At 35.1% G+C, this 27939-nt stretch overlaps 1 protein-coding gene across 3 annotated transcripts in view; it reads left to right on the top strand.

Annotated features, from left to right (window-relative positions):
- LOC142353480 (uncharacterized) overlaps positions 1 to 27939 on the top strand; it is a 111248-nt gene that overhangs the window by 75091 nt on the left and 8218 nt on the right. The window contains exons 1-12 of one of the 3 annotated variants that reach the window (XM_075405734.1): positions 264 to 454; positions 561 to 1192; positions 1423 to 1446; positions 13424 to 13472; positions 13542 to 13624; positions 13876 to 18000; positions 19726 to 19846; positions 19918 to 19969; positions 20047 to 20094; positions 20489 to 20519; positions 21028 to 21148; positions 22115 to 22181. In XM_075405734.1, coding sequence (XP_075261849.1) covers positions 1132 to 1192; positions 1423 to 1446; positions 13424 to 13472; positions 13542 to 13624; positions 13876 to 18000; positions 19726 to 19846; positions 19918 to 19969; positions 20047 to 20094; positions 20489 to 20519; positions 21028 to 21148; positions 22115 to 22181 — 4782 coding nt within the window. In that variant the 5' untranslated portion in view covers positions 264 to 454; positions 561 to 1131. Of the gene's footprint in view, positions 1 to 263; positions 1193 to 1422; positions 1447 to 13423; positions 13473 to 13541; positions 13625 to 13875; positions 18001 to 19725; positions 19847 to 19917; positions 19970 to 20046; positions 20095 to 20488; positions 20520 to 21027; positions 21149 to 22114; positions 22182 to 27939 lie in introns of those variants that run through there. The other 2 variants (XM_075405735.1, XM_075405736.1) reach the window with 2 other exon arrangements.

The raw sequence follows: 27939 nt of genomic DNA, 5'->3' as shown, positions 1-27939 counted from the left end.
GATGCAGTGATGTCTCATATTGGGGGATCAATACCCATACATTGGAGTGTCCTACGCGGCTTAAGAGCAAACCCTTTTTATTCTTCATTAATAATTGAAAGAGAAAATGTAATGGCACGTGCTCTGTAACTGGGGGCGCACAACGTACTGGGGACACAAACAGAAAAGATCCCCGTATCATAACGAAAAATATAGTGTTGGAAAGGAATGGCAGAACTGGAAACAAATGCAAAAGCTCAGATTGGAAATGATAAACAATTTACTGAAATTTTTCGAAATTTTTACAGAAAGAATGGAATAGTCAGCCCGGAAAGAATGCAATAACCTGCCATAAGTCACCGGAAGCAGTCTTTCGGTTATTTTCAAGAATAGATTAGACCAACATTATATAAAGGAAAGGTTCAAAACTCAATTTACGTGGAAATGACCCCGACGGAAGAGCTGATCGACGGAGGTATAATGATTAGAAATCGTGAATTAAACTGATCAGTTTTTCATAGTTAAGTTTGAGTAATTCGTGTTGATTTGTTTTCTATGTTGATGATCATATTATATTTTAGTGTTCAAGATGATCATGATCACATTTCAATATACTTGATTCCGTTACGCATATCTAACAGTAAAAACGGATGCCGAGGGCGTGCTCTGCGTTTGCTGACATTGCAGCCCACTAGAAATTTTGTGACTTTTGAACTTGGTCCCAAAATACTGAACCAGCACTCCAAAACTATAAAATTTTCGATTGTGTTAGTAACAATAATAATGACAAAAAAAGTCCATTTTGATTTCTGTCATTCTCACTTGGTTCCGATGAAATCTGTCAGCCAATTTGCGTGTCGGCTTATACCCCTATACACGTCAAGGAGATTCATTTTGAATTTTAAAGTTTTAAAAGCAATTGAGGAGTCTAGCCTTTTGTTGCACCTGAACTAATAGCCCCCATAAATAGTGTTCTCTCTCTGGCAAATTTGAGTGTAAAGGATTGCAATGTAATCGCTCCTAACTAGTGGTGGCAATATCTACCCACTGGAATGGTCGTTCACCAAAAACTCATACCGAAGGTTTTAGAGCGAAAGCAGTGATTGGAAGAGATAGATAATCAGAGGCAAGTTGTATATTTTTCAGTTTAAAATGGTCGGCGACGAAGAAATAGTGGACTGGGTGGCGATGAGTGCATTATTGGATGGAGAACGTGAGTATTTCTTGGTCTTTTCAATTATAGCCCCCTCGCCCCACGAAAATTACAGCACCCCCCCCCCCCTCGCTATGGCATGCTTACCATTATGGTGGCTATAAGTTATCTGACCACGAAGTTGGGTGGGAGGTGTATGATGGGGAGAGACTGGTGTTTCTTACGTCTCCCTGTAGTTAAAATCAACAAATTTAATCTGAACTTAGAGTTGAGAATTTTAGTTGTTTTAGTTCAACGATGCATGGAGTTCTCAGGTTCGTTTCCAACTCGTCTTTATACGGAAAATCTGTATTTGAAGCAAATTGTTAATACGCGCCCAAGGAAGTGATCTAAGTGCTGTGTGATGTGACAGAAACAAAAAAGGGCTAGTCATGATAATGTTAATCCGCAAAAATGGACAGTAAAGCAATGATGAAATTTTTTTGTGGTGTCGTTTGCAAGAAATTTGAATAATTAATTGCTCTCAAACGAAGTTCGTGGCAATTGCATTAGTCCGCTGGTCTTTTAATTGGATTTTTCGTCTGACACTTTTTAACTTTTCGTCCTCAAAAACGGAATAAATATGTATAGCCCGGAGTTCATTAAGTCGCTGAGCACCTCCTTTTGATCTCCGCCTGTCGCCAAGTGTACAACTCATCGCAGCTGCTGAGAAAACATAAAATTATGATGAAAAGAGCAATTTTGGCCAGTTTGAACACCAATGACACCAATTGTCTGAGAAAACAAGTGTCGGCAGCTGTACTCAAGTTGCGGCAGTTCACAGCAAAAGTCAAATTAACTGTGCGCCGAAATAAATTTTTATAAGTGGCCATAATGGTAAATAATATGCCTTTGTAGATTGCTGTCATGGGACATTACAAGACAGACGCGCCAAATCATATAACTTAGAACTATGTTTTGGAAATTAATTAGAAAGCAAGCAGTAGAATTTTATGTCTAAAAACTGCACGGATTCAGTTCAGTTTTACCCCTTTCTTCATGATTAGAGCGAGATCTGTTTTTCTATCTTTTTAATCAAAGCAAATTAGCATTTGGAGAGTTTTGGTGCAAACTATTATTTCACTTATAATGAACAAATTGAACAGTCGTTATTACAGTTCCACAACGGTAAAAACATGAATGATTTGAGAGAAAGAGCCAAAATAAAATTTGAGGCAATTAGATTTTGACCTCCCTCATATTTTTTAACTCTCTACATTTCTGAAAATGAGGAAACCCAAATTGTTTTAATTTCTTGCTTTTAAACGTAACTGTACTTTTCAGTAGAATTGATGGCAAAAAGTTTAATTTTGTCTGGCAGAAAATCTAAAATTTAGCTTTACTAATGTAAAACTAGCTTTTGTTTGTTCCTTGAAAAAGACCGAGAAAGTTTCTTTGTTGTTTCTTTAGAGATACCCTGTTTTAATAGAATTCACATTGGATTTGAAAGATGATAAAACGTCTCTAGAGAATATGCAAATTAGCAGAAAGATGGTTGAATTTGATTCAGGAAAAAATCTTTAAATTTTGTTTAATTGATCTCCAACGAAATTTTGAACAATATTTGTAGACGTTAGTCTTCTTTATGCAAATTTCTTGCTTGACCGATTTGAATTTTCGAGTCACTTTGGCGCCCGTTAGTTTTTGTTTGATCTAAATGACTCTTTCATTCACAAGTGGCAGCAGCTGAACTGAATTGGTGTCAGATCACTACTACGTGAAATGATATATGGGCCGAAATTGTTGGCATTCTTTCACTTTGATTTCTATAAGTTGCTATAATGGCATATAATAAGCCCTTGTAGATTGCTGGGAGATAATGTAGCCATTGGACATAACAAGACAGGCGCCAAATCTATTTTTCTTGAGCATTATTTTTCTTAGAAAATATATAAAACCAAGCAGTGAGTTTTTTGTCTGAAAGACTGACAAAGAGATCTAGGGTTAAAGAGTGAGATCTAATTAGTGTTTTTCTATCTTTTTTTTAATCATGAAACATGATGGAAAGTTTTGATGCAAACTATCAGTTTTTCTGGGTTAAAGAGCGAGATCTAATTACTGTTTTTCTATCATTTTTAATCATAACAAAACATGATGGAATGTTTTGATGCAAACTATTACTTTGCTAGTAATTAAAAAATTGAACAGTCGTTATTACAATTCCACAACGGTAAAAGCAAGATTAATTTTAGAGAAAGCTGAAATTGAGGCAATTAGGTCTTTTGAATAGTCAACATGTTGCGTTCCTCAATTTATCGACCCTCTACATCTCCAAAAATGAGGAAGCCAAAATTGTTTTGATTTCTTGCATTTAGATGTACCTGTTATAATTGTTGGGTAAGAAGAAAAATTTTTATTTTGTCTTGCAGAATTTCTTAAATTTGTCTTGACTAATGCGAACCGGCCATTTTTTGTACATTGGAAAAGACCGTAAAAATTGCGTTAAGATGTTTCACTATAGATACTCTGTTGTAGTAGAATTGAATAAAATTTGCGCCGAATTTGTTCTTTTTAATTTTAGTTTTATAAGCGGTTACTATGGTATATAATAAGCCCTTGTAGATTGCTGGAAGATAACGGTGCCATTGGACATTACAAGACACAAGGGCTAAATTGAGGCAATTAGGTCTTTTGAATAGTCAACACGTTACGTTCCTCAATTTATCGACCCTCTACATCTCCAAAAATGAAGAAGCCAAAACTGTCGATTTTGTAATAATAATAAATTGACTTGTCGTTTTTACAATTCCACAACGGTAAAAATAGGATTAATTTGAGAGAAAGCTAAAAATGAGGCAATTAGATCTTTTGAATAGTCAAAACGCTTACTTAACTCAATTTTTTGAACCTTGACATCTCTTAAAATGAAAAAGCTCAAATTGTTTTGATTTGCTTTTGGATGTATGTTTTATAATTGTTGGCGAAGAAAAAGTTTTTTGTTCTTGCAGAAATTCTAAAATTTGGCTTTACTAATGCAAACTGGTCATTTTTTGTACCTTAGAATAGACAAAAAAATTTCCTCAAGATCTTTTACAAAAGATACTCTGTTGTAGTAGAATTGAATTAAATGTGCACCGAAATTATTTTGTACTCTATTTTTATAAGCGGTTATAATTGCTTATAATAAGCCCTAGTAGATTGCTTGAAGATAAAGCTGCCATTGGACCTTACAAGACAGACGGGCTAAATCATATATTAGAACAATTTAGAAAGTGTTTGAAAACCAAGCTGTAGAATTTTATATCTAAAAAACTGCCCGGAATCAGTTCAATTTTGTCCTTTTTTCATGATTAAAGAGCGTGATTTTTTGTCCATTTTTTAATAAAGGAAATTAGATATTGGAGAGTTTTGATGGAAACTATTGTTTCTAATAAATAATAAATTGAACTGTTGTTTTTACAATTCCACAACGGTAAAAATAGGATTAATTTGAGAGAAAGCTAAAAAATGAGGCATTTGGATCTTTTGAATAGTCAAAACGCTTACTTTCGTCAATTTTTTGACCCTCTACATCTCTAAAAATGAAGAAGCCCAAATTGTTTTGATTTGCTTTCAGGTGTATCTGTTAGTGTAATTGTTGGCTACAAAAAATTTTTATGGTCTTGCAGAAATTCGGCTTTACTAATGCAAACTGGTCGTTTTTTGTACCTTAGAATAGAACGAAAAAATTTCCTCAAGATCTTTTACAAAAGATACTCTGAGGCAATTACAAGACAGACGCGCCAAATCATATAACTTAGAACTATGTTTTGGGAAATTAATTAGAAAGCAAGCAGTAAAGTTTTATGTCTAAAAATGCCTGGATTCAGTTCAATTTTATCCCTTTTTTCATGATTAAAGAGCGAGATCTGTTTTTAATCAAAGCAAATTAGCATTTGGAGAGTTTTGGTGCAAACTATTATTTCACTAATAATGAACAAATTGAACAGTCGTTCTTATAGTTCCACAACGGTAAAAACATGAATAGTTTGAGAGAAAGAGCTAAAAATTAAGGCAATTAGATTCTGACCTTCCTAATATTTTTTAACCCTCTACATTTCTGAAAATGAGGAAAACCTAATTGTTTCAATCTCTTGCTTTTAGACGTACCTGTAGTTTTCAGTAGAATTGATGGCAAGAAATTTAATTTTGTCTGGCAGAAAATCTAAAATTTAGCTTTACTAATGTAAAACTTGCTTTTGTTTTTTCCTTGAAAAAGACCGAGAAAGTTTCTTTGTTGTTTCTTTAGAGATACCCTGTTTTAATAGAATTTACATTGGATTTGAAAGATGATAAAACGTCTCTAGAGAATATGCAAATTAGCAGAAAGATGGTTGAATTTGATACAGGAAAAAATCTTAAAATTTTGTTTAATTGATCTCGAACGAAATTTTGAACAATTTTTGTAGACGTTAGTCTTTTTTATGCAAATTTCTTGCTTGACCGATTTGAATTTCCGAGTCACTTTGGCGCCCGTTAGTTTTTGTTTGATCTAAATGACTTTTCATTCACAAGTGGCAGCAGCTGAACTGAATTGGAGTCAGATCACTACTAAGTGAAATGATATATGGGCCGAAATTGTTGGCGTTCTTTCACTTTGATTTCTATAAGTTGCTATAATGGCATATAATAAGCCCATGTATATTGCTGGAAGATAACGTAGCCACTGGACATAACAAGGCATGCGCCAAATCTGTTTTTCTTGAGAATTATTTTTCTTAGAAATTATATAAAACCAAGCAATGAGTTTTTTGTCGGAAAGACTGATAAATGGATCTAGGGTTAAAGCGCGAGATCTAATTAGTGTTTTTCTATCATTTTTCTATTCATAAAACATGATGGAAAGTTTTGATGCAAACTATCAGTTTTTCTGGGTTAAAGAGCAAGATCTAAATACTGTTTTTTATTATCATTTTTTAATCATAACAAAACATGGAAACTGTCGATTTTGTAATAATAATAAATTGACTTGTCGCTTTTACAATTCCACAACGGTAAAAATAGGATTAATTTGAGAGAAAGCTAAAAATGAGGCAATGGGATCTTTTGAATAGTCAAAACGCTTACTCTACTCAATTTTTTGACCCTTTACATCTCTAAAAATGAAAGACCAAATTGTTTTGATTTGCTTTTGGATGTATGTTTTGTTAGTATAATTGTTGGCTAAGAAAAAAATTTTTGTTCTTGCAGAAATTCTGAAATTTGGCTTTACTAATGCAAACTGGTCATTTTTTGTACCTTAGAATAGACCAAAAAATTTTTTCTCAAGTTCTTTTACAAAAGATGCTCTACTGTAGTAGAATTGAATTAAATGTGAACCGAAATTATTTTTACTTTTTTTATGAGTGGTTATAATGGTATATAATAAGCCCTTGTAGATTGCTGAAAGATAACGGTGCCATTTGACATTACAAGACACACGGGCTAAATTGTATATTTTAGATTAATTGTTTTTAGAAAGTAATTAAAAACCAAGCAGTTGAATTTTATTTCTAAAAAACTGCCGGGAATGAGTTCAATTATAGCCTTTTTTCATGATTAAAGAATGTCATCTTTTTCCTATTAATTTTTTAATAGAAATTAGATATTAGAGAGCTTTGATGGAAACTTTCGATTTTGTAATAATAATAAATTGACTTGTCGCTTTTACAATTCCACAACGGTAAAAATAGGATTAATTTGAGAGAAAGCTAAAAAATGAGGCAATTGGATCTTTTGAATAGTCAAAACGCTTAATTTCGTCAATTTTTGACCCTCTACATCTCTAAAAATGAAGAAGCCCAAATTGTTTTGATTTGCTTTTGGATGTATCTGTTTTGTTATAATTGTTGGCGAAGAAAAAATTTTTTGTTCTTGCAGAAATTCTAAAATTTGGCTTGACTAATGCAAACTGGTAATTTTTTGTACCTTAGAATATACAAAAAAAATTTCCTCAAGATCTTTTACAAAAGATACTCTGTTGTAGTAGAATTGAATTAAATGTGCACCGAAATTTTTTGTACTCTATTTTTATAAGCGGTTATAATGGCTTATAATAAGCCCTTGTAGATTGCTTGAAGATAAATCTGCCATTGGACCATACAAGACAGACGCGCTAAATCATATATTAGAACAATTTAGAAAGTGTTTGAAAACCAAGCTGTAGAATTTTACATCTAAAAAAACTGCCCGGAATCAGTTCAGTTTGATCCTTTTTTCATGATTAAAGAGAGTGATCTTCTTATCAATTTTTTAATAAAGGAAATTAGATATTGGAGAGTTTTGATGGAAACTATGTTTTTTCTAATAAATAATAAATTGAACTGTCGTTATTACAATTCCACAGCGGTAAAAATAGGATTAATTTGAGAGAAAGCTAAAAATGAGGCAATTACAAGACAGACGCGCCAAATCATATAATTTAGAACTATGTTTTGGGAAATTAATTAGAAAGCAAGCAGTAAAGTTTTATGTCTAAAAAATGCCCGGATTCAGTTCAATTTTATCCCTTTTTTCATGATTTAAGAGCGAGATATGTTTTTCTATCTTTTTTAATCAAAGCAAATTAGCATTTGGAGAGTTTTGGTTCAAACTATTGTTTCACTAATAATGAACAAATTGAACAGTCGTTATTACAGTTCCACAACGGTAAAAACATGAATAATTTGAGAGAAAGAGCTAAAAATTGAGGCAATTAGATTTTGACCTTCCTCATATTTTTTAACCCTCTACATTTCTGATAATGAGGAAACCCAAATTGTTTCAATCTCTTGCTTTTAGACGTACCTGTACTTTTCAGTAGAATTGATGGCAAAAAATATATTTTTGTCTGGCAGAAATTCTAAAATTTGGCTTTACTAATGCAAACTGGCCATTTTTTGTACCTTAGAGAAGACCGGAAGAATTTCCTCGTTGTTTTACAAAAGATGCTCTGTTGTAGTAGAATTGAATTAAATGTGCACCGAAATTATTTTTACTCTAGTTTTATAAGCGGTTATAATGGTATATAATAAGCGCTTGTAGATTGCTGGAAGATAACGCTGCCATTGGGCATTACAAGACAGACGGGCTAAATCATATATTTTAGAACAATTTAGAAATTATTTAAAAACCGAGCTGTAGAATTTTATATCTAAAAAAACTGCCCGGAATCAGTTCAGTTTGATCCTTTTTTTCATGATTAAAGAGCGTGATCTTCTTCCTATCAATTTTTTAAGAAAGCAAATTAGATATTGGAGAGTTTTGATGGAAACTATCCTTTTTCTATTAAATTGAACTGTCGTTATTACAATTCTACAACGTTGAAAATAGGATTAATTTGAGAGAAAGCTAAAAATGAGGCAATTAGATCTTTTGAGTAGTCAAAACGCTTACTTTCGTCAATTTTTTTGACACTCTACATCTCTAAAAATGAAGAAGCTCAAATTGTTTTGATTTGCTTTTGGATGTATCTGTTTTTAGTATAACTGTTGGCCAAGAAAAAATGTTGTGTTCTTGCAGAAATTCTAAAATTTGGCTTTACTAATACAAACTGGCCATTTTTTGTACCTTAGAGAAGACCGAAAAAATTTCCTCAAGTTGTTTTACAAAAGATGCTCTGCTGTAGTAGAATTGAATTAAATGTGCACCGAAATTATTTTTACTCTATTTTTATAAGCGGTTATAATGGTATATAATAAGCCCTTGTAGATTGCTGGAAGATAACGCTGCCATTGGACATTACAAGACAGACGGGCTATATCATATGTTTTAGAACAATTTTGAAAGTATTTAAAAACCAAGCTGTAGAATTTTATATCTAAAAAACTGCCCGGAATCAGTTCAGTTTGATCCTTTCTTTCATTATTAAAGAGCGTGATCTTCTTCCTATCAATTTTTTAAGAACGGAAATTAGATATTGGAGAGTTTTGATGGAAACTGTCCTTTTTCTGATAAATAATAAATTGAGCTGTCGTTATTACAATTCTACAACGGTAAAAATAGGATTAATTTGAGAGAAAGCTAAAAATGAGGCAATTACAAGACAGACGCGCCAAATCTTATAATTTAGAACTATGTTTTGGGAAATTAATTAGAAAGCAAGCAGTAAAGTTTTGTTTAAAAAATGCCCGGATTCAGTTCAATTTTATCCTTTTTTTCATGATTAAAGAGCGAGATCTGTTTTTCTATCTTTGTTAATCAAAGCAAATTAGCATTTGGAGAGTTTTGGTGCAAACTATTATTTCACTAATAATGAACAAATTGAACAGTCGTTATTACAGTTCCACAACGGTAAAAACATGATTAATTTGAGAGAAAGAGCTAAAAATTGAGGCAATTAGATTTTGACCTTCCTCATATTTTTTAACCCTCTACATTTCTGATAATGAGGAAACCCAATGTGTTTCAATCTCTTGCTTTTAGACGTACCTGTACTTTTCAGTAGAATTGATGGCAAAAAATATATTTTTGTCTGGCAGAAATTCTAAAATTTGGCTTTACTATTGCAAACTGGCCATTTTTTGTACCTTAGAGAAGACCGGAAAAATTTCCTCGTTGTTTTACAAAAGATGCTCTGTTGTATTAGAATTGAATTAAATGTGCACCGAAATTATTTTTACTCTAGTTTTATAAGCGGTTATAATGGTATATAATAAGCGCTTGTAGATTGCTGGAAAATAACGCTGCCATTGGGCATTACAAGACAGACGGGCTAAATCATATATTTTAGAACAATTTAGAAATTATTTAAAAACCGAGCTGTAGAATTTTATATCTAAAAAAACTGCGCGGAATCAGTTCAGTTTGATCTTTTTTTTCATGATTAAAGAGCGTGATCTTCTTCCTATCAATTTTTTAAGAAAGCAAATTAGATATTGGAGAGTTTTGACGGAAACTATCCTTTTTCTGATAAATAATAAATTGAACTGTCGTTATTACAATTCTACAACTGTAAAAATAGGATTAATTTGAGAGAAAGCTAAAAATGAGGCAATTAATAGACAGACGCGCCAAATCATATAATTTAGAACTATGTTTTGGGAAATTAATTAGAAAGCCATTAGTAAAGTTTTATGTCTAAAAAATGCCCGGATTCAGTTCAATTTTATCATTTTTTTCATGATTAAAGAGCGAGATCTGTTTTTCTATCTTTTTTAATCAAAGCAAATTAGCATTTGGAGAGTTTTGGTGCAAACTTTTATTTCACTAATAATGAACAAATTGAACAGTCGTTATTACACTTCCACAACGGTAAAAACATGAATAATTTGAGAGAAAGAGCTAAAAATTGAGGCGATTAGATTTTGACCTTCCTCATAGTTTTTAACCCTCTACATTTCGATAATGAGGAAACCCAAATTTTTCCAATCTCTCTCTTTTAGACGTACCTGTACTTTTCAGTAGAATTGATGGCAAAAATATATTTTTGTCTGGCAGAAATTCTAAAATTTGGCTTTACTAATGCAAACTGGCCATTTTTTGTACCTTAGAGAAGACCGAAAAATATTCCTCAAGTTGTTTTACAAAAGATACTCTGTTGTAGTAGAATTGAATTAAATGTGCACCGAAATTACTTTTACTCTAGTTTTATAAGCGGTTATAATGGTATACAATAAGCCCTTATAGATTGCTGGAAGATAACGCTACCATTGGACATTACAAGACAGACGGGCTAAAGCATGTATTTTAGAACAATTTAGAAAGTATTTAAAAACCAAGCTTTAGAAGTTTATATCTCAAAAAACTGCCCGGAATCAGTTCAACTTTATCTTTTTTTCATGATTAAAGGGCGTGATTTTTTAATCCATTTTTTTAATGAAGGAAATTAGATATTGGAGAGTTTTGATGGAAACTATTTTTTCTAATAAATAATAAATTGAACTGTCGTTATTACAATTCCACAACGGTAAAAAAGGATAAATTTGAGAGAAAGCTAAAAATGAGCAATTAGATCTTTTGAATAGTCAAAACGCTTACTTTCGTCAGTTTTTTTACCCTCTAGATCTCTAAAAATGAAACCCAAATGGTTTCGGCATGCTTTCAGATGTATCTGTTTTTTAGTATAATTGTTGGCTAAAAAATTCTTATGGTCTTGCAGAAATTCTAAATTTTGGTTTTGCTAATGCCAACTGGCCATTTTTGTACCTTAAAAAAGACCGAATAAATTACCTCAAGTGGTTTTACTATAGATTGTCTGTTTTACTAGAATTGAATGAAATGAGACAATTCAGAAAACAGTTGGGGTTTCTTCGTTTTCAGAGATGTAGAGGGTTGAAAATTTGTGTAATCCCAAATTGTTATGATTTCTTGCCTTTAGATGTACCTGTTTTTCAGCCAAATTGTAGGCAAAGAAAAATTTTTCTTTTACTTGCAGAAAATCTGAATTTTGGCTTTACTTATGCAAAACTAGCCATTTTTGTACCTTGAAAAAGACCGAGAAAACTGCTTTGAGTTAGTTTACTGCAGGTACTCTGTTTTAGTAGAATTGAAAGCTGATAAAACGTCTCTAGAAAATATTCAAAATAGCAGAAAGGTGGTTGCATTTGACGCGGGAACGAAAATCTTAAAATTTTGTTTTATTGCTCCCGAAGTTTGAAGCAATTATTGTTGTCGATGGTCTTTTTATGCAAAACTTTTGCTTGATTGATTTGAGTGTTTGGGTCACTTTGGCGCCCTTTATTTTTTTGTGTAAATTATCTCTCATTAACAACTATCAGCAGCTAAACTCAAGTGGCGGCAGTTCACTACTTAAAGTCAAATGAAATGTGCGCGAAAATTATTGTCATTTTTCACTTAGTTTTTGAAGTGGTCATATTGGTAATTTATAGGCCCTTGTAGATTGCTGGAAGATAAGGCTATCTTTGGACACTGCATGACAGACGCGCTAAATCATATATTTTCGAATATTTTAAAGTAATTAAAAACCAGCAGTGGAGTTTTGTCTCAAGAACTGCCGGAATCAATTCACTTTTTTCCTTTTCTCGATGAAAGATCGTGATCGGAATAGTGTTTCTATCAATTCTTTTATCGAAAGAAAACATATTGGAGAGTTTTGATGCAAACTATCATTTTGCTAATATTAAGTAAATTGAACAATCGTTATTACAATTCAACAACGCTAAAATTAAGAATAAGTTGAGAAATTGCTAAAAATGAGGCAGTTAGATCTGTTGAATGGTCAAAACGCTTACGTTTCTCAAGTTTTTGACCCTCTACATCTCTAAAAACGCAGAAAGCCAAATTGTTTCGATTTCTTGCTTTTAGATGTACCTGTATTTTGTAGTATAATTGTGGACTAAGGAGAAACAATTTTTTGTAGAAATCTGTTTTAGTAGAATTCACATTGGAAAGATGATGAAACGTCTTGAAAATTGGTTTAAATGATCTTGAACTAAGTTTGAGGCAAACATTGAAAACTTGTCGGTCTTTTTACGCAAAATTTCCGCTTGATCGATTTGAATTTTCGAGTCACTTTTGCGCCGTTTAGTTTTTCGTTTAGTTTTTCCCTCTCATTCACAAGTGTCAGCAGTTGAACCCAAGTGGCGACAGTTCACTACTAAAAGTCAAATTGTAATGTATGGGGAAATAATTGTCATTTTTAAATTTTATTAGTGGTTTCAATGGTAATAGCCTTATTTGAAGCCCCCTTCGCGATTTTAGTCCTTCCGCGCCCCAACTGAAGCAGGCTGCAATAGATTAGAGCTCCAACTAGTCTTTCGAGAGCAATTCTTCCGACGTTAGTCGGCTATGCTTTTTAGAGATACCACTGACTGTAAATTTCAAAATTTCAAATATCATTGACTGTAAATTCAATTTCGAGATACTGCCTCAAAAATATTGTTTTTGAAACAAAAATGAACAATACCGCTAACTGAAATATCCTAGGCTAAAAGTGATTGTTGTGTTCAGAGAAGGTTAAACAAGTTAATATTGGCTAATATCAATAGTCTGTTGCAGATCGGCCAAATATATATTCTGAGCTATGCGAAACTTCAAAGCTGTATGGCTCCACGACAAAAAAAACGCAATTCGAAACACCCTTGAATTTAAATGTATTAAGCTGGATGAGATGTCTAATACCTAATAATACCCCTTTCAACTCTGCGCTAAATTATCGACCGGCCAAAGTTCATTCGACCAAAAGCACGCAAATGGTTTTTTGACAGATCTCTCAACCAATTATTTTTATTCTACTACGGAAACAGGTTGACTTACCTAGAATGAAACCTAGAATGAAACGTCATTGAGAGTTCCAACAGCTTGCGACATACATTTAAAACCAACCCTGACACTCTTGACGTGTTTTTTTTTCAGCAGAAAGAGCGGAAAACTTCAATGATTTGGTTATGGAGTATCAGGAGGCGTAAGTTTTTTCGTGTCCTTCATATTTCTTTAAAAAAAAAACATTTTATTTGAATATTTTTGCTTTTAGAGTGCCACCTTGGTGGAAATTGAGAAGACCAGTCAAATCTAATGCCGGGGAGAATTGTTTAAATGCTGAGTTAGAGCAAATATGTAAGTAAAGAATATTGTACGCAAATTATGCTCATGGGCTTGCCTCAAACCTGAGTTTTGTTTTCTAATTGAAGCTAAATACTGATATTTCGACCAAATTATTAACAATTAAATAAACATTAATTAAACATTAAAATATTAACTTAGTTAATTGTTCAGAATGTACAAGGTGTTTTCACGAGGCAATTTAGTCTATTGACCGGTTGATAAACTTTATACTGGTTTGTAAGATTTACTATTGTCCTTTTTAGTGACTTCTCCCAAACACAAAAGTACAGTAAACACAGAAAGTGCAAAGACTGTTGGAAATTTAGCACACTCAAGCACGAAATTGTTTGCTGATGAAACAATTATCGTAAGCAATGAACCTCAACTGTCGCCTATATGCAACGAGAGAGATACGAATAATGCTGAGAAAGTAAATGCAACAACAGTCAACAATTCATCATTGGAGTCAGAAATAAGCAGTAACTTGGATTTTTTATCGGAGGTGACTGGAGTTAAGAATTCGCTGTCGAATAAAACTGATGGTCAAAAATCGTCGAGGAATTCTGAGATGAGCGGTTCGAATGATGATGTGGAAAAACGGCGCGATATGAATGAAACATATGTCGTTAGTAGTCAAAGTATGTCCGTCTCTCAGTCAAATAGAAATGAAAATAGCCGACGAGAACCTTTAGTAAACATTTCAAACGATAATCATGATAATTCAATATTAGTTGATCAAAATTTACTTGACGATACGTGCAATGGGGAAGATGCTCAGAGTGAAAGACCGAATGCATGCAACCCGTCGTTTCTTATGAATTCTGTAGCAACGTTTGATGACCAACATGATGAAACTGTGACTTTTTGTACAAAAGGTAAAGCACAGAGACAATCTGTTAACTTGATCGATCTTGAAAGAAACGAAGAAATGGTTACGGGTGATGGTCAGAAAAATGGCTCTCCCCTTTTGGAATCTTCTTTGGGACCCAAACACTCAGCTCTTGGTGCTAAATGTGAGAGCCCGACCGTTTCGGATGGGACAAAAGGATTGATAAACACAACAAGAACACGAGCCTCCTCTAGAAGTAGATCGTCAAGCAAAGGTGATCTTCTTAACAGTAAATGTGTGTCATTTCTTCAAGAGTCTACCGAAACACAAGATCTAACAGAGGTTACAAAAATGGATCTACCTGGGAAAAATAGAACTAGGCTAAGTTCTTTGCTTAATAATAACGATGCGACAACAGAAGCTATGCGCGATGTTTCCATTGCCAATCGTTCTAAAACGTTGCAACTGCGACAATCAGATGTGAGGTTTTCAGCGTCGGAGACCTTAAAGGGAAGACAAAGCAAATTCTCAATGGGTCAGGAATTGTCACCTCTGGCAGAATCTGAGATCACTAAAGTAACCGGATACAGTTCTACGTTTGCAGTTGGCGATCCAAATTGCTCAGATACCAAAGCGTCAAATGCGGAAAATGAAATAGTATTAAGCAATGTTTCAGCGAAACGAAAAAGCATGCCAGATGTGAATGCATTACAAGAAAATAAAATTCGTGATTCAAAATCACTAAATAAAACCCGCAGTTCAAGAAACCGATCGGGAAGTAGCAGAATTTATAACCAAACTTCTGAAAATCGAGAGTCATCAGAAAGTCTTCAAGCCTCGCACTGTCGAAGCAAATCTATTCCTGAAGAGTCGTTGCTTCGTCGAGCAGTTTCGAGGAGCTTTAGTGGAAAGAAGAACAGATCGTTATTAAATTCTCCCAGCATAATAAACATTTTGTCACCAAGTGTTTCAAAATCGCGGGCATCGAGAGCATTGGAAAGGTCAGCTTTGTCTGTAATGGGACCGGAATGTTCATTGCAATTGAGCGATCTCAAGGAAGACGATACCGCTGTTAAACTTGCAATCAATTCGGATCAATCGGAGGACTTGAACGATGAGCATGCGCGTAATAAATCGTCGCAAATTCAGTCTATGGCACCATCAAGCTTAAGTACTCATGTAAATAGTCGGGAACAGGATACTGTAGAAACCAGCATGTCTCTGATAGATGCTGAAGAATTGTCGCGAAATCGAAAGCGAGGTGCAGCACCAAGCGACGATAGTGTTCGTGGAATTCAAAATGAATTTGCTCACGGGAAGCGATCGAAGTCAAGTGGGGGAGTGGACACAACTACAAAAATGGGACAATCTAATCTTTCGTTGCTTCTGGACGACAGAACTGCAATTGGCATTCAAAATTGCGGAATAGAAAAGAAGCTGTTGAAGTCTGACGGAAAGGATGCGAACGATATAACTGGTCGAACCAGTTTATCAATGCTCCTAGCAGAAAGATCTGTTCTTTCGTCATGCGGCAGCTCGAATGTGTTTCTCAATGAAGATAGTCAAACTGAGAAGAATTACCAAAGCCGCAGAAAGACTAGAAGCAGTTCAAGGTCCGCTTCTTCAGAAAGTGTCAAAAATAAAACTCGGGAGCAATTAGTCAATTACACTTACGATACACTCGATTTTTCTGACGCGAGAACCAATGAAGATAATTTGAGAAACTTAAGCTCTCGAAATCGTTCCTTTGATAAGGACAACTCTCTCGGTAGTGGAACTTTTGTAACATCAGCAAATCAACAGACTGGGCGCGTTTCGGCATTATCCAGAAGGAGCTCCAAAGTACGGAGCGAAAGGTTATCGCAACCTGAAAACGTAAATCTACATAGCAATGATTCTTCTATAAATCTAGAAGAAAGCGTTAGAACAATGGGGAATTGTAAACAATCAACGCATAAAACATCCGATGTTCTACCAAATGTTGTAAATCGGTCCAAAATCAGGATTTCCAGCAATAACAGGACTTTTGACAAGTTGAATGGAGATGAAACTCATTTGAACTTGGCAGATTTAAGCTCTACTGAGTTATCGAGTAAGAAAAACAAAGATCAGACTCAATCGATTAATAATGACTCGCAATCAAGTAGTCGAAAAACTCGGTCTAAATCAGTCGAAGGTCATAAACTGTCATTAAACAAAGGAAAGTCTACCTCTGAAAATGATTCGGGAATCACGAATCAAATAACAAAGAAGCAAGACGGCAATTTAGTATCAACGCCGCTTGAAAAATTGGCTTTAAAAACTACGAAACAAATGAAAAATTCAGTTATTCGCAATAATTCGACTATCCAATTTTTGGATTCCGTGGAATCTAATTTAAGTAACGAGCCGCTTTCGAAGGAAATTGACAAAACGGTTACCAACATTTTACAAACCGAACTTGTTCCTCAAAACCAAACGCGCGCAGCAAATGTGAGTCAAAAGCTTTCAAGAAACATAACAGGAAACGACCCGTATTGTTTTGATTCATTGTGTAGATCTACGGTGAATGCACAACGAGATATAGAAACACCTCTGAAACCGACAATTAGGAAATCAATTGGAAACCGGGCAGCGTATAGAGTAAGACGAAGTGTTTCCTTCATTGACAACAAATATGGTAAAGAAATCGGATGTCAGACCTCATTCCAAAAGAGTCGGTTTAGCAGACGATCTATGGGTATGCAAACGTCAAGACGAAGTTCATCTTTTGCAGATTGGAATAGGCCTCCTAATTCCCAGAATGCCGAAGTTCAAGTCTCATCAAGCTTAAACGAGCGCAGATCACGTGTAAATGCAACCAAGAGGAAGTCGGCAACTCGTATAGATTATTACAGTTTTGGAGCCCATACCATTGCTGCAATTGGTACAGAGTTTGAAGAAAGCTCTAATTTGGTCGCCGGTAATGCACGCGACAAAGTTGTTTCAGAGCAGACTCGAAATCAAGAAAATGACCCTTTCGACGTCGCAAAAACTGCAATGTCGTCTCAAAATCGGGATAAGGCCGACTTTGAAGATGTAGAATCTCGGGATCCCAATCATAACCAGAACGACAGGGGGACGAATTTGGACGTAGGGAAAACAATAATTATTTCCTCGAACAAAAATCAAAATGTACTCACTCAAAACAATGTAGAATTGGAAAAACGTAGCTCGGGGCGAACAAGAAAAACCAGAGAAATCACAGCCATCAACAGTTTTGCCACCAGCTCCAAAGACTTGATTGGCTCTCCTGTTAGAAAGCTGAGCAAGAAGCAACCTAATGAAGAACTTGAAGTGGAGCAGAACTATTCTCAATTTGAAAATTTGATTCCCAAATTTCAGTCAACAAGAATATTTACAGAGCGGGCTCTGAGAGAAAATGACAATAATGTTGTGAGGAGTGAGCCTACTTCAAAAAGAAGACGAAAAAGGATGCCTGTTATCAAGTACCTCGACGAGGCTACGGGAAAGATTGTGAACAGAAAGCTGACTTATAATGTGGTTTATTCATTTGAGCACGAAAATCGCAAATTTTTCTGTACGTTCTTTTCGATTTTATTCGTTATTGAAGATTTATTTTTAATCATTTGCGCAGTTGCCCTCACATTTTATAGGGTACATATTATTTGCAACCCTTAGGTGAACGTGGTATTCTGACTTATCACAGAACAAATACATAATTTAAACTACATAAGAACAAATACATAATTTTCAAGTAGATTTTGGGCACCTTTAATTTACGTAATGGCTATTATTGGCGAAGATCGTTTCTTGAAAAGGTTCATGTTAAATTTTAAACTAAGCTGTAGGAGCTTTAAACTAAAAGTGTTTCGCTTGTTTTTTGTTGGAATTTTTTGTTCGGAATTTTTTGGAGCTTTAAACTAAGTGTTTCGCTTGTTTTTTGTTCGGAATTTTTTGCTACAATGAAAGAATAAAAGCGCCTCGCCTCTTCATTTTTTTTAAAAATTACTCTCGAACGAAGTTTGAAGCAATTACTGTAAATGTGTTGATTTTTATGCAAAATTTTTGTTTGACCAATTTTTCGCTTTTGTGGTTAAAATGTCTGACTGCTATCTTGGAGGTCGATGGTGCGAACCCCTATCAGGTCTGAGTTTTTGGCAACTAAAAATTTCTAATCTACACCCCTAAATTAAATTGCTCCCAGCCTTTCGTTCGATAGCAATTCATCCGACGCAGTAAAAATTACTTGCGGAAGTTTTTATAGCTGCGAAGCTGTAAGCTGAGCGGAGCTATATTGCGGAGCTCTTGGTTTTTTTTACATTTCAAAGAATTAATTGTTTTGGGGCGCTGTCTTTTTTTAAGATCTGTTCACACATTTTCTTGATTTTTGAAGTCAAATTAGAGTAGTGATTTTGGTCACGCTGAAACAGGAAGTGGAGCGAAAAAGCGCGTGGTTTTGCGGCGTGAGATTTTTTCGCTCTAAATTTAAAGTAGAGTGAGAAATAGGTGTTTGAACAAAAATTCGCTTTCTCGCTAGTGGTTTTTTGTTCACATGCGGCAATTTCACTTTGATTTTTACTGTTTTTTCGATTTTTGGATCGGATTTTTTTCTAAATAGTTTTCCCAATCCATTCCCAATCCGTTCTAGGTCTAGTTTTCTGTTTAGTCAATGAAAATTCTTTGAATTGTACGTCAGGACTTGTCCTGCTATGTTTTTTTGTTTCGTCGTCTGACGCTCTTTTTCATTTTACGTTTGTTCACACAGCAAAGCTGAAAAGTCAAATTTTCTGAATAACTATTTCCTCTCACTGACGGCGTTTGCGCGCGTGACGTCATTTCTCACTCTTTTGAGCAAAAGTTTTTTTGCGTGATTAGATTGTGATCACAAGTGACTTACCTCACTCAATGAAATGACTTTTGCACTTTACAACTTAAGTTTGATTTGAATTTGTTTAAGGTCAAAGGAACCCATATGTGCAGTAAAGGTCCCTAATAAGAGGCTTCTGCAGGATGAATTTTAACAAGCTTTATTAATTTATCACTGAATGTTTTTCACCTAGCTTTCTGAGCGGCGTCGATTTTTTCAATTTAGATCTGTCTCTGTTTCTATCTCTATAACACGTGGGTCTATTCTTTCGCAGCTATTCCGGCAATCTGCCGGCTATGTTCTGTTGTATATTTTATTCATTATGACAAAAATTTAGGTCGTTTTTGGCTGAACAGCGGTCTGTCTCTTTTGGATGAAATTATTGTAATGTCTACCAAATCCAATTGTTTTCTGAAATTTGGCACTTTGATTTAGGTCGTACTTTTCCTCTGACATGGAATGAAATGAAAGAAGTAGGGAAGCCGGAGAAAGAAGCAATTCAGGCGCTGAGTGAAATATTTCCCCAAAAAATGAAGATCCTAAACAAAACTATGGCGTAAGTATCAATCTGTAATACATTTTTAAGCAATTTCGTTACCGGCTTATAATATCCTTTGTTATTTTCAGGCAAGAAGCTCAAAATTTGATGGAGAACTACAAACAATGTTTTCACAGCGCCGTAAGTGAAAATTGGCTGACTGTAAATAAAGAAGGCTTGGTCAAATTTTTGATAAAATTTCGAATTTCCTGTTTTAGTGTCTCAACTGGGAGGAGTTCCTGCACCATTTCCCGATGGCGAAAGAGGTAATGTTGTGAATTCAAATAGAAATAAATGGCAGGAAATTTTTTTACAGGAATTGTTTAAATCATTCCATAGTTATTATGTGATTAATGTTCGGTAGAAGTATGAATTGAATTAAATTTTCGGATGTTAATTTGACGGTTCATTCCCACGAGAGCCCATCTCAGAGTAGTAGTCGTAAAACGCATTGTAACCTTAATTCCGTGAGTTGGGAGGGGGGGGGGGTGTTAATGAGAAAACTCGCTTTAATTATAATTATGAATTTACGGGACAAGCTGTTTCATTATCGTTCTCGACTTTACTTCTGTTTGAACTCGGAGTGCCCGAGGGGTTTCAAAATTTAGCATCGGAAATTCGATCTTTAGTGTATTTATTAATGTTGGTCTTTTGTTTTAGAGAAGACGGAATACGGACGAACTAAATTGGGGTTAGTATGAATCATTGAAATGTAATTGAAGTTAGAGAAATACGTTATTTTGATGGTATGATAGTGATTTCCGTCAACATTTCTTTCGCAGACTTTGTCGAAGAACTATTATAGGCTTTGGCGTTGATAATGTATATATCATTGAAAAATATCACTGTACAGGGCTATAAAAAATAGGTATAATTATATAGCAATATGTACGCTCGCTTCAGTAATGGAGTAATGCACACTCCAAGCTGACAGAAGTGGATAAGGGGGTCTGTCACCCTCCAAGCATTATCAATGCGTAAAAACGCTTCAGTTTGCGATAAAAATACGGGGAAAACACGCCCTCCCAGCCTTTGCGACATATAGTAATGTGTTATGTATCATTAAGTAATATTCAACTGGCAGGGGGGGGGGGGGTCAAACTGCAGACAAACGGGGTGGGGGGGGGGGGGCAGAATTAATCTTGATTTATCTCCATCGGACTCGGAAGGGGAAGAAACGTTTCTCATTGTTGTTCTAGTTGAGCTTGTGAAGTTCTATGCTGGTCGTAGTCAAGGAAGGGCGGAAGATTTCGAGATTGACTACCTTGATATCCTTTGCTCGGGCTGCAACTATCAAACTGCCGTCGCCGTTAAAACCATGTAAGAACAACGTTTCCTATTTTACAGACATACGTGTTATTTGTAGCTATAGATATAGAATATGTTTAGCAGTTGTCCATTAACTGTGTCTACAATTTGAACTGTTTAATGGAACTAATTTAACAAAACTTGGATTAGTCACGTGAGCTTTTGAATTAAACATAAGACTATTGCCTTTTGCAACTTGGTGGTTTTTTTTGTGGCTTACGGGCCTTATTTTGTTCCGATTTTAACTAAATAGACGAAAAATATTGGTCCTTAATATAAGCCTTAAGTGAATTGAAACTTGTTTTTACGCTTGTCCGTCAGTTTTTTGGTATTTGGTGAAAGTCTCGGCAGTTTATTGATTTAGTCGTGTTAGTCTTTTTTATGCATTTTTTTGGTTAGACCTATATTTCAGCGGATCAACTAATTTTGCGACTTTTTGATTTGAAAAGGAGCTAAAATGGAAAAGCCGGACGGAATTAAGATGTACAGCAGATCACTGAAAGCCTTACTAGTCTCTAAGTATCCGATTCCCCGTAACTGCGCATCCCCCTCTCCGTCTACCGAACTCTGACGTGGAAGCGTAAATTAGCCGCGCAAAGAGCAATTCTGTGGTTTGGAGTTGCTCCACACTTTTTATCTTCCTCACCCACTGGAGATAGGCTTCCTAAGCTTAAGCTAGCGGGTACGAAAGCGAACACCTCGGTCATTTGAGATCAATTCTTCCGACTTCAGTCTGGTTTCTTTTTGTACACAAAACAATCAATTTTCTTGTCTTTTCTTGGCATCTGAATCAATCGCGGCGCTTTTTCAATCTGCGGGGTATTGGTTTCATGGGTTGCATAATTTAATGCTGTCATTTGAGGCAGTGGCGAAAATTGTTTTGAGCAATTATTCCAGGAGTAGTCGGCTATGTTTAACTTTGCGTTTCGTATATATCTTGGTAAAGCAAAAAAGTAAGTTTGAGTTTGACTGTTTCAGGGAAAATTGGCCCAAGCAGCAGTGCCAGGCTCTAATGAAGCAACTCCATATTATGGCTGTGAACATAGTAAGTGTACTCTAGTCGTTCGAATTATTTATGCTGAAAGCAAGGGGTTCATTTTAAACCAGAGTGTATTTTTCTTATAGTGCTTATAATAGATTGTGCAGCTTTGTAAGAGGCGAGACATCACAGTTTAATTGTGAAAATGAAAAGGTGCAAAAATGTTGATTCGGATGGGCATTTCTTAAGTCAATAACCTCATGAACCCAAAAACTTACCAATTAGCTTGAAAAGATGTTCAGCTTCGGAAGCCTTCTGAATAAAAACATTCGAAGTTACTATTACATATAATTTCATAAACGGGCACAAACGGTAAAGATCCAATTTCTGCTTTCCAATGCAGCAGTAACTGTTGCTCGAGGTAAGAGCTTCATGTTCATTAAAATAAATCAGTAAAATTGGATAAGTCTAAGTTTCCTATAAGATTTCAGCGAAAGGAATACAAAACAATGGTTTTGCAGACTTCTACGAACTTCTAGTTATAGAAAATTATGGTTACTTCTAGGTTACCATTTTACTAACTCACTGAGAACCACATTTTGATGCATTTTGAAGCTCTTTTCAGCAAATTTCAGTCGTTACCTGACATACAATTAGTGTAGTTATTTTACTATAATGAAATACGTCAGATGTCTTCCTATATAAGATATCAAACGTACAGTTCTTCATAAACGGGCTCAAGAGTTAATTGATGCACGTCAATAAACTATTGAACCGTACTCAATAGGTGATCTAACATGACATCCTAAATGTTTACATTCCGCTACCTGATTAACTGCTTTCAAACGAAGTGTTAGCAACCATATGAGTCCTGTCATTTTTTAATGCAAATTTTTGTTGGATGCTTATAACTTTTCGTCCTCAGAAGTTGGATAAAACCCGGGCTCGCTGGTCGTTTGAAAGCAGTTCGCCCGACATTAGTCTGTTATGTTCAATAGCCGCAAAGCGATAGCTGGAGCTATTACTGGCCGTCTCTTGTTTTTTTTTATAATTCAACAAATTTGAGTTGTATTGGGGCGTTGTCTTAACGACTCGAAGAGGAGTAATGGTGATCTATTTTTACGATGAGGCGCTGTCTTTTTTTAAAGATCTGTTCACACATGTTCATGAATTTTGAAGTCAAATTGGAGTGATGATTTTGGTCACGTCGAAACAGGAAGTGGAGCGAAAAAGTGAGTGGTTTTTCGGCATGAAATTTTTTTTGCTATAATTTCAAAATACAGTGAGAAAATGGTGTTTGAACAAAAGTCGCTTTTTCGCTAGTGGTTTTTTGTTCAAATGCGCATTTTAACTTTGATTTTACTGTTTTTTTGGAATTCACAATTTATTCCTAGTCCATTCTAGGTGTAATTTTTGTAAAGCGAATGAAAGTTTTTTGAATTGTAGTTCAGAACTTGTCCTGCTATGTTTTTTGTTTAGCTTTACATTTTCATCACCTTTTGTGTTTTACAAAAGTCACGATATTCACGCTTGACGCGCGACTTGCCTCACTCACTGTTTCAACTGAATTGATTTTAAATTCTTTAACGAATTGAATTACGCAATGTAGTGAATAGAGTCAACGTCAAAAAAAATTAAAAGGAACGGGATAAACCGATAAAGCCTGGTCATTAAGTGATAGGTTATCAAAGTTCATTTGCTAGCTGGCAAATTGTATTAAGCCTGAGAGCCTTCCATTTACAACCCTAACTAAGTATAGTTTTACAATCTCGCTGAAACTACGCACCAAATTAGAACAATTTTCAAAACTCAAGACAAAATTCTCTCATTGTGTATCTTTTCTGTTTCAACCATGATGTGCGTCAAGCGCTTCAACGGCGGCTATTTTCCGGCAATCTTCTGGCTATGTTGTGTTTTTATGTTTAGTAAAAGATTATTGTTGGCAAAAGTTTGAAAAACGGCAATTTAACGCTAATTTGAAGGTTTATCATCTATTTTGTTGAGTTTTTGTCTATTTTCTCAATTTTCGGTTCATTGTATCGTTTAATTGAGTTCATTGGTAAATGAATTAGAGCGGCATGCCTGGAGGCTCTGTTTACTATACAAGGTATAAGTTTGTTTTGCTACTTAGTTGTCTCCTTTTATGGAATTTGTATAAAAAAAAATTGAATGGGTATACAATTTTCTTTTCATCTCACTTTTTCTCCTTGTTGATAGAGATTTTTGTGAGCTCAATAAGGCTTGCTTGATATTTTGTTGTCAGAATACTAATTTTGTTTTTGCATGGAGCAAAGGTTTTTGTTTGTAGGTGTACTTGTTTTATATGAAAACTAAATAGAATTTTCCTAATTTTTATGTTAATTTATTTTTCCAAGTTTTTTTTTGTTGTTTGACTTAATCTTTTTGTCTTCTCTGCATTGATGCCTTCTGCAATATATTAGCTATTTGAGAAGTTAATTCTTTCGGGGGAGAAGTCAGAAAAGGTACTAACAGAGAGAGAAAGAGAGAGAGAGAGAGAGAGAGAGAGGGGGGGAGAGATTGATTCAAAGGTTTCAATTCATCCATTCTGAGAGAATGCGAGAAAAATAGATGAAAAAATTTAGCTAAGCGAGCGATTATTTTAATAACGTGCCGCTTTTTCAAGCAGTTTTTTTAGTTTCAACAAAACTTTATCTGATAACGGCGTTTGTTTGATTTAATTAATCAGCCTTAATGCGCTTGGATGAATTTTGGATCATCTGATAAAAATTATTAGACCCCTTAAGCGCAATTTCGAGCTATTTTTGTCATCATGCCATGTTGGATGCTTCTTGGTAAATTAAAGCGCTCTTTATTAATAGCCGCACAGCGATAGTTGGGGCTATTATTGGCCTTCTCTTGGTTTTTTTTATTTCGTCATGATTTTTGTTACGACCATATGACGTCACAGCCTTTTTTTCATTCGTTCATGCAATTTCAACTGAATTGCATGTGTGACGTCATTTTTCGCTCTTAGTGGAGCGAGTTTTTTTGTTCATGCGCGTGATTAAGTTTTTGGTCACACTTGACTTACCTCACTCTCAAAAATGACTTCCTCACTTTGAAATTGACTTTTATTTACTTTAATTCAAAGAGATAAGGTCAAATGGGTGTGTGTCACTCTAAATGGAGGTTATTTGAGATCAGCTAATAGAGGCAGCAATAACTTATACAGATTTTTAATCAAAATATAACAGATCAGCCTTCAATGAAAAGACGAATTTTTTTGGTCTGTCTTTTTTACTGTTTTTTAGACTGCCGATCTACGAATCTATTGCGGCTATTTTCTCGCAATCTGCCAGCTATGTTTTAATAGATTTTAACTTTGAGTTGTGCTGGCTAAAGGAAAGGGTGTAAGGTAATTCAGGTCACTTTTTTGCCGCTTTTCGTAGTTTTTTTTGCCTATTTCTTCTGAATTAAGAATTTGACGAGAGTGTCTTTGTTCACTATTTAACCTGGAACTTTTATATAGGTATTGCTACTCAAACGTGACAGTTCAACGTTTTATTTATCGCAATTTTTACTGAACAGAAATTATAGAAATTTGTAATTTCTGTCCGATTTTTCGTTTTCTTTTTTTATTCAACTTGTCTGTTACTGGAGTTGCGTAGTAACTGATCGAGCAAAAGAATTGTTAATGGGTCCCCGAAATGAGAGTCGAGAGTTAGCACCTTAATTTTTTTGGAGTATTGTAACGATTTTTTCTCTTCAATTTTCCTCGGTTTTCTGTATGTAGCGTTTCTCTTGTTTCCTATATCAGATGATGATCAGTTATTGATTAACGATTATCTGTGTTTCGAGTTGTTTTGTCAGTTTTGGCTATGGATGGGCGCAAATAAAGATAAATTTTAATCCGACTTTTTTCCAGATATCAGTTTTGGCCTTTCGCATGTTATCTTCCCCTCTCCCTAATTCAAATTCATTCGTAGTTTGTTTATAGGCTCATTATTTTCATTGGGTTGACTGGTTAGGGAATGTGTGCTCTGGAGTTTGTTTCGGAGTCTTCGGGCCGCATTTTTTAAAGGTTTTCACACATTTGATTTTTGATTTTTTTAATTGTCAATTCGAATGACGAAGTCGTACGAAAAAGCCAGTGGTTTGGCGGTGTAAAATACTTTAGCTTCAATCTGAATGTGTAGTAAGAAAACCGTGTTTGTGCATGAATTTTTTTTCTCGCTAGTGCTTTTCTGTTCTGTTGAACATTGATTTTCAATGTCTTTTTCGAGTTTTTTATCTGATTTGTTTCTAAATGCTTTTCGCAATCCATTTATAGTCCATTCTATGTCTAGTTTTTTTGTTTAGTCAATGAAAAGTTTTCGAATTGTGTCAGGACTTGTCCTGCTTTGTTTTTTGTCGTTTTCATTTTTACGACCATATTAGGCCACAATCACTTCAAATCTGTCTTTTGTTTATTCGTTCATGCAATTTTTACTGAATTATGTGCGTGAAATCCTTTATTATCTTTAGTGGAGCGAGTTTTTTGTTCATTCGCGTGGTTCAGTTTTTTGTCACTTCTGACTAACCTCACTGTTGAAAATGACGTCCTCACTTTCAGAATGACTTTTTTAAAAATTGAATACAAGGAGATAAGGTTGATTCAGTGTGTGTCACTCTTAATTGAAGATTATTTTAAGAGTAGCTAATAGAAGCAGCAGTAAGTTACAGATTCTTGATCAAAATATTAGAAGATGTATAAATTCGCAGCATTTAATGAAAGGAAGAAACTTTTTGCTGTCTTTTTACCGTCTTTGTGAGACTGCAGATCTGCAAAGCTATTGTGGTTATTTTCCGGCAATCTGCCAGCTATGTTTGATGATTTCTATTTCTGTACGTAACAAGATATAAACCAGTAGATGCTTACTTCTCGTTGATCAATAATGGCTCCAGAAGTAGGGGTTTAAGCTGGTTCGGAATCCTCATTAATTGCTCTCAAACAAAGTTTGTAGCGAATATATTAGTCCTGTCGGTCGTTTTTATGCAATTTTTTGCTCGTCCGATTTGTTGTGTGACCCATTTCACTTTTTGTCCTCAAAGACGGGATAAACAAGTAGCGCCCAGAGGACATTATGTGTTCTTAGAGCCTTTCAGCTACCTAGTCTCCAAGTATGCGATTCACAGAAACTGTTTTGGAGAATTATACTTATGGTGTGAAGGACGGGTCTTAAAAGTTGACCCGCCACAACCACCCTACAAATCATCCCCATCTCACTTCACCCCAATCCCCACCCTTGCACATCGTTTAGGCCATAAGGGCCAAGTGCAGCCTAAAACCACTGTTCCCCCCCCCCCCCCGGCTGTTGACTAACCCACCCCCCTCCCCCGTGCGCACCCATCCCCGTTGCGCTCACCTCACGGCCCTTCAATTAAGCTATAGCTAGCCTCACTGTACCGGGGCTAGTTACTGCGAAGCCAGCAGGTCGTTTGAGAGCAATCCGACCGACGTTAACTGTTAGATTTTTGAATCTTTGATTTTTGAAGCTGTCAATTTTGATGCGAATAAGCCAGCAACTGATCAAAAAGCTTTCAATTTTCTTGGTGTTACTTAAAAGGTATTGGATCAAGCGCATGACTTGTTTGGAATTTCGGTTTAGTTGTGAAATATGATGCCGATTGACACCATTGTATTTTTAATACCTAAGTTGCGTTATTTCTTAACAGCGCGGAAGAGTTTTGTATATCAGCGAACTGGCTGGGCTCTTTTGTGTCTCCATTTGGGGTTGTGTTGTTTTTGGAGGTTCCTCCTGTTTGTGTTCTTCTTGGTTTGAAGGAATTGTTTTCATGGGGATGGATGGTTCCATTTGAATGC

The sequence above is a fragment of the Convolutriloba macropyga genome, chromosome 14 (assembly GCF_964194025.1).
Source record: "Convolutriloba macropyga chromosome 14, txConMacr16.3, whole genome shotgun sequence".
In the NCBI taxonomy this organism is placed as follows: domain Eukaryota; kingdom Metazoa; phylum Xenacoelomorpha; order Acoela; family Convolutidae; genus Convolutriloba; species Convolutriloba macropyga.
The sequence above is the reverse complement of the archived record's forward strand: the minus strand, read 5'-3'. Positions and strand labels throughout refer to the sequence as shown.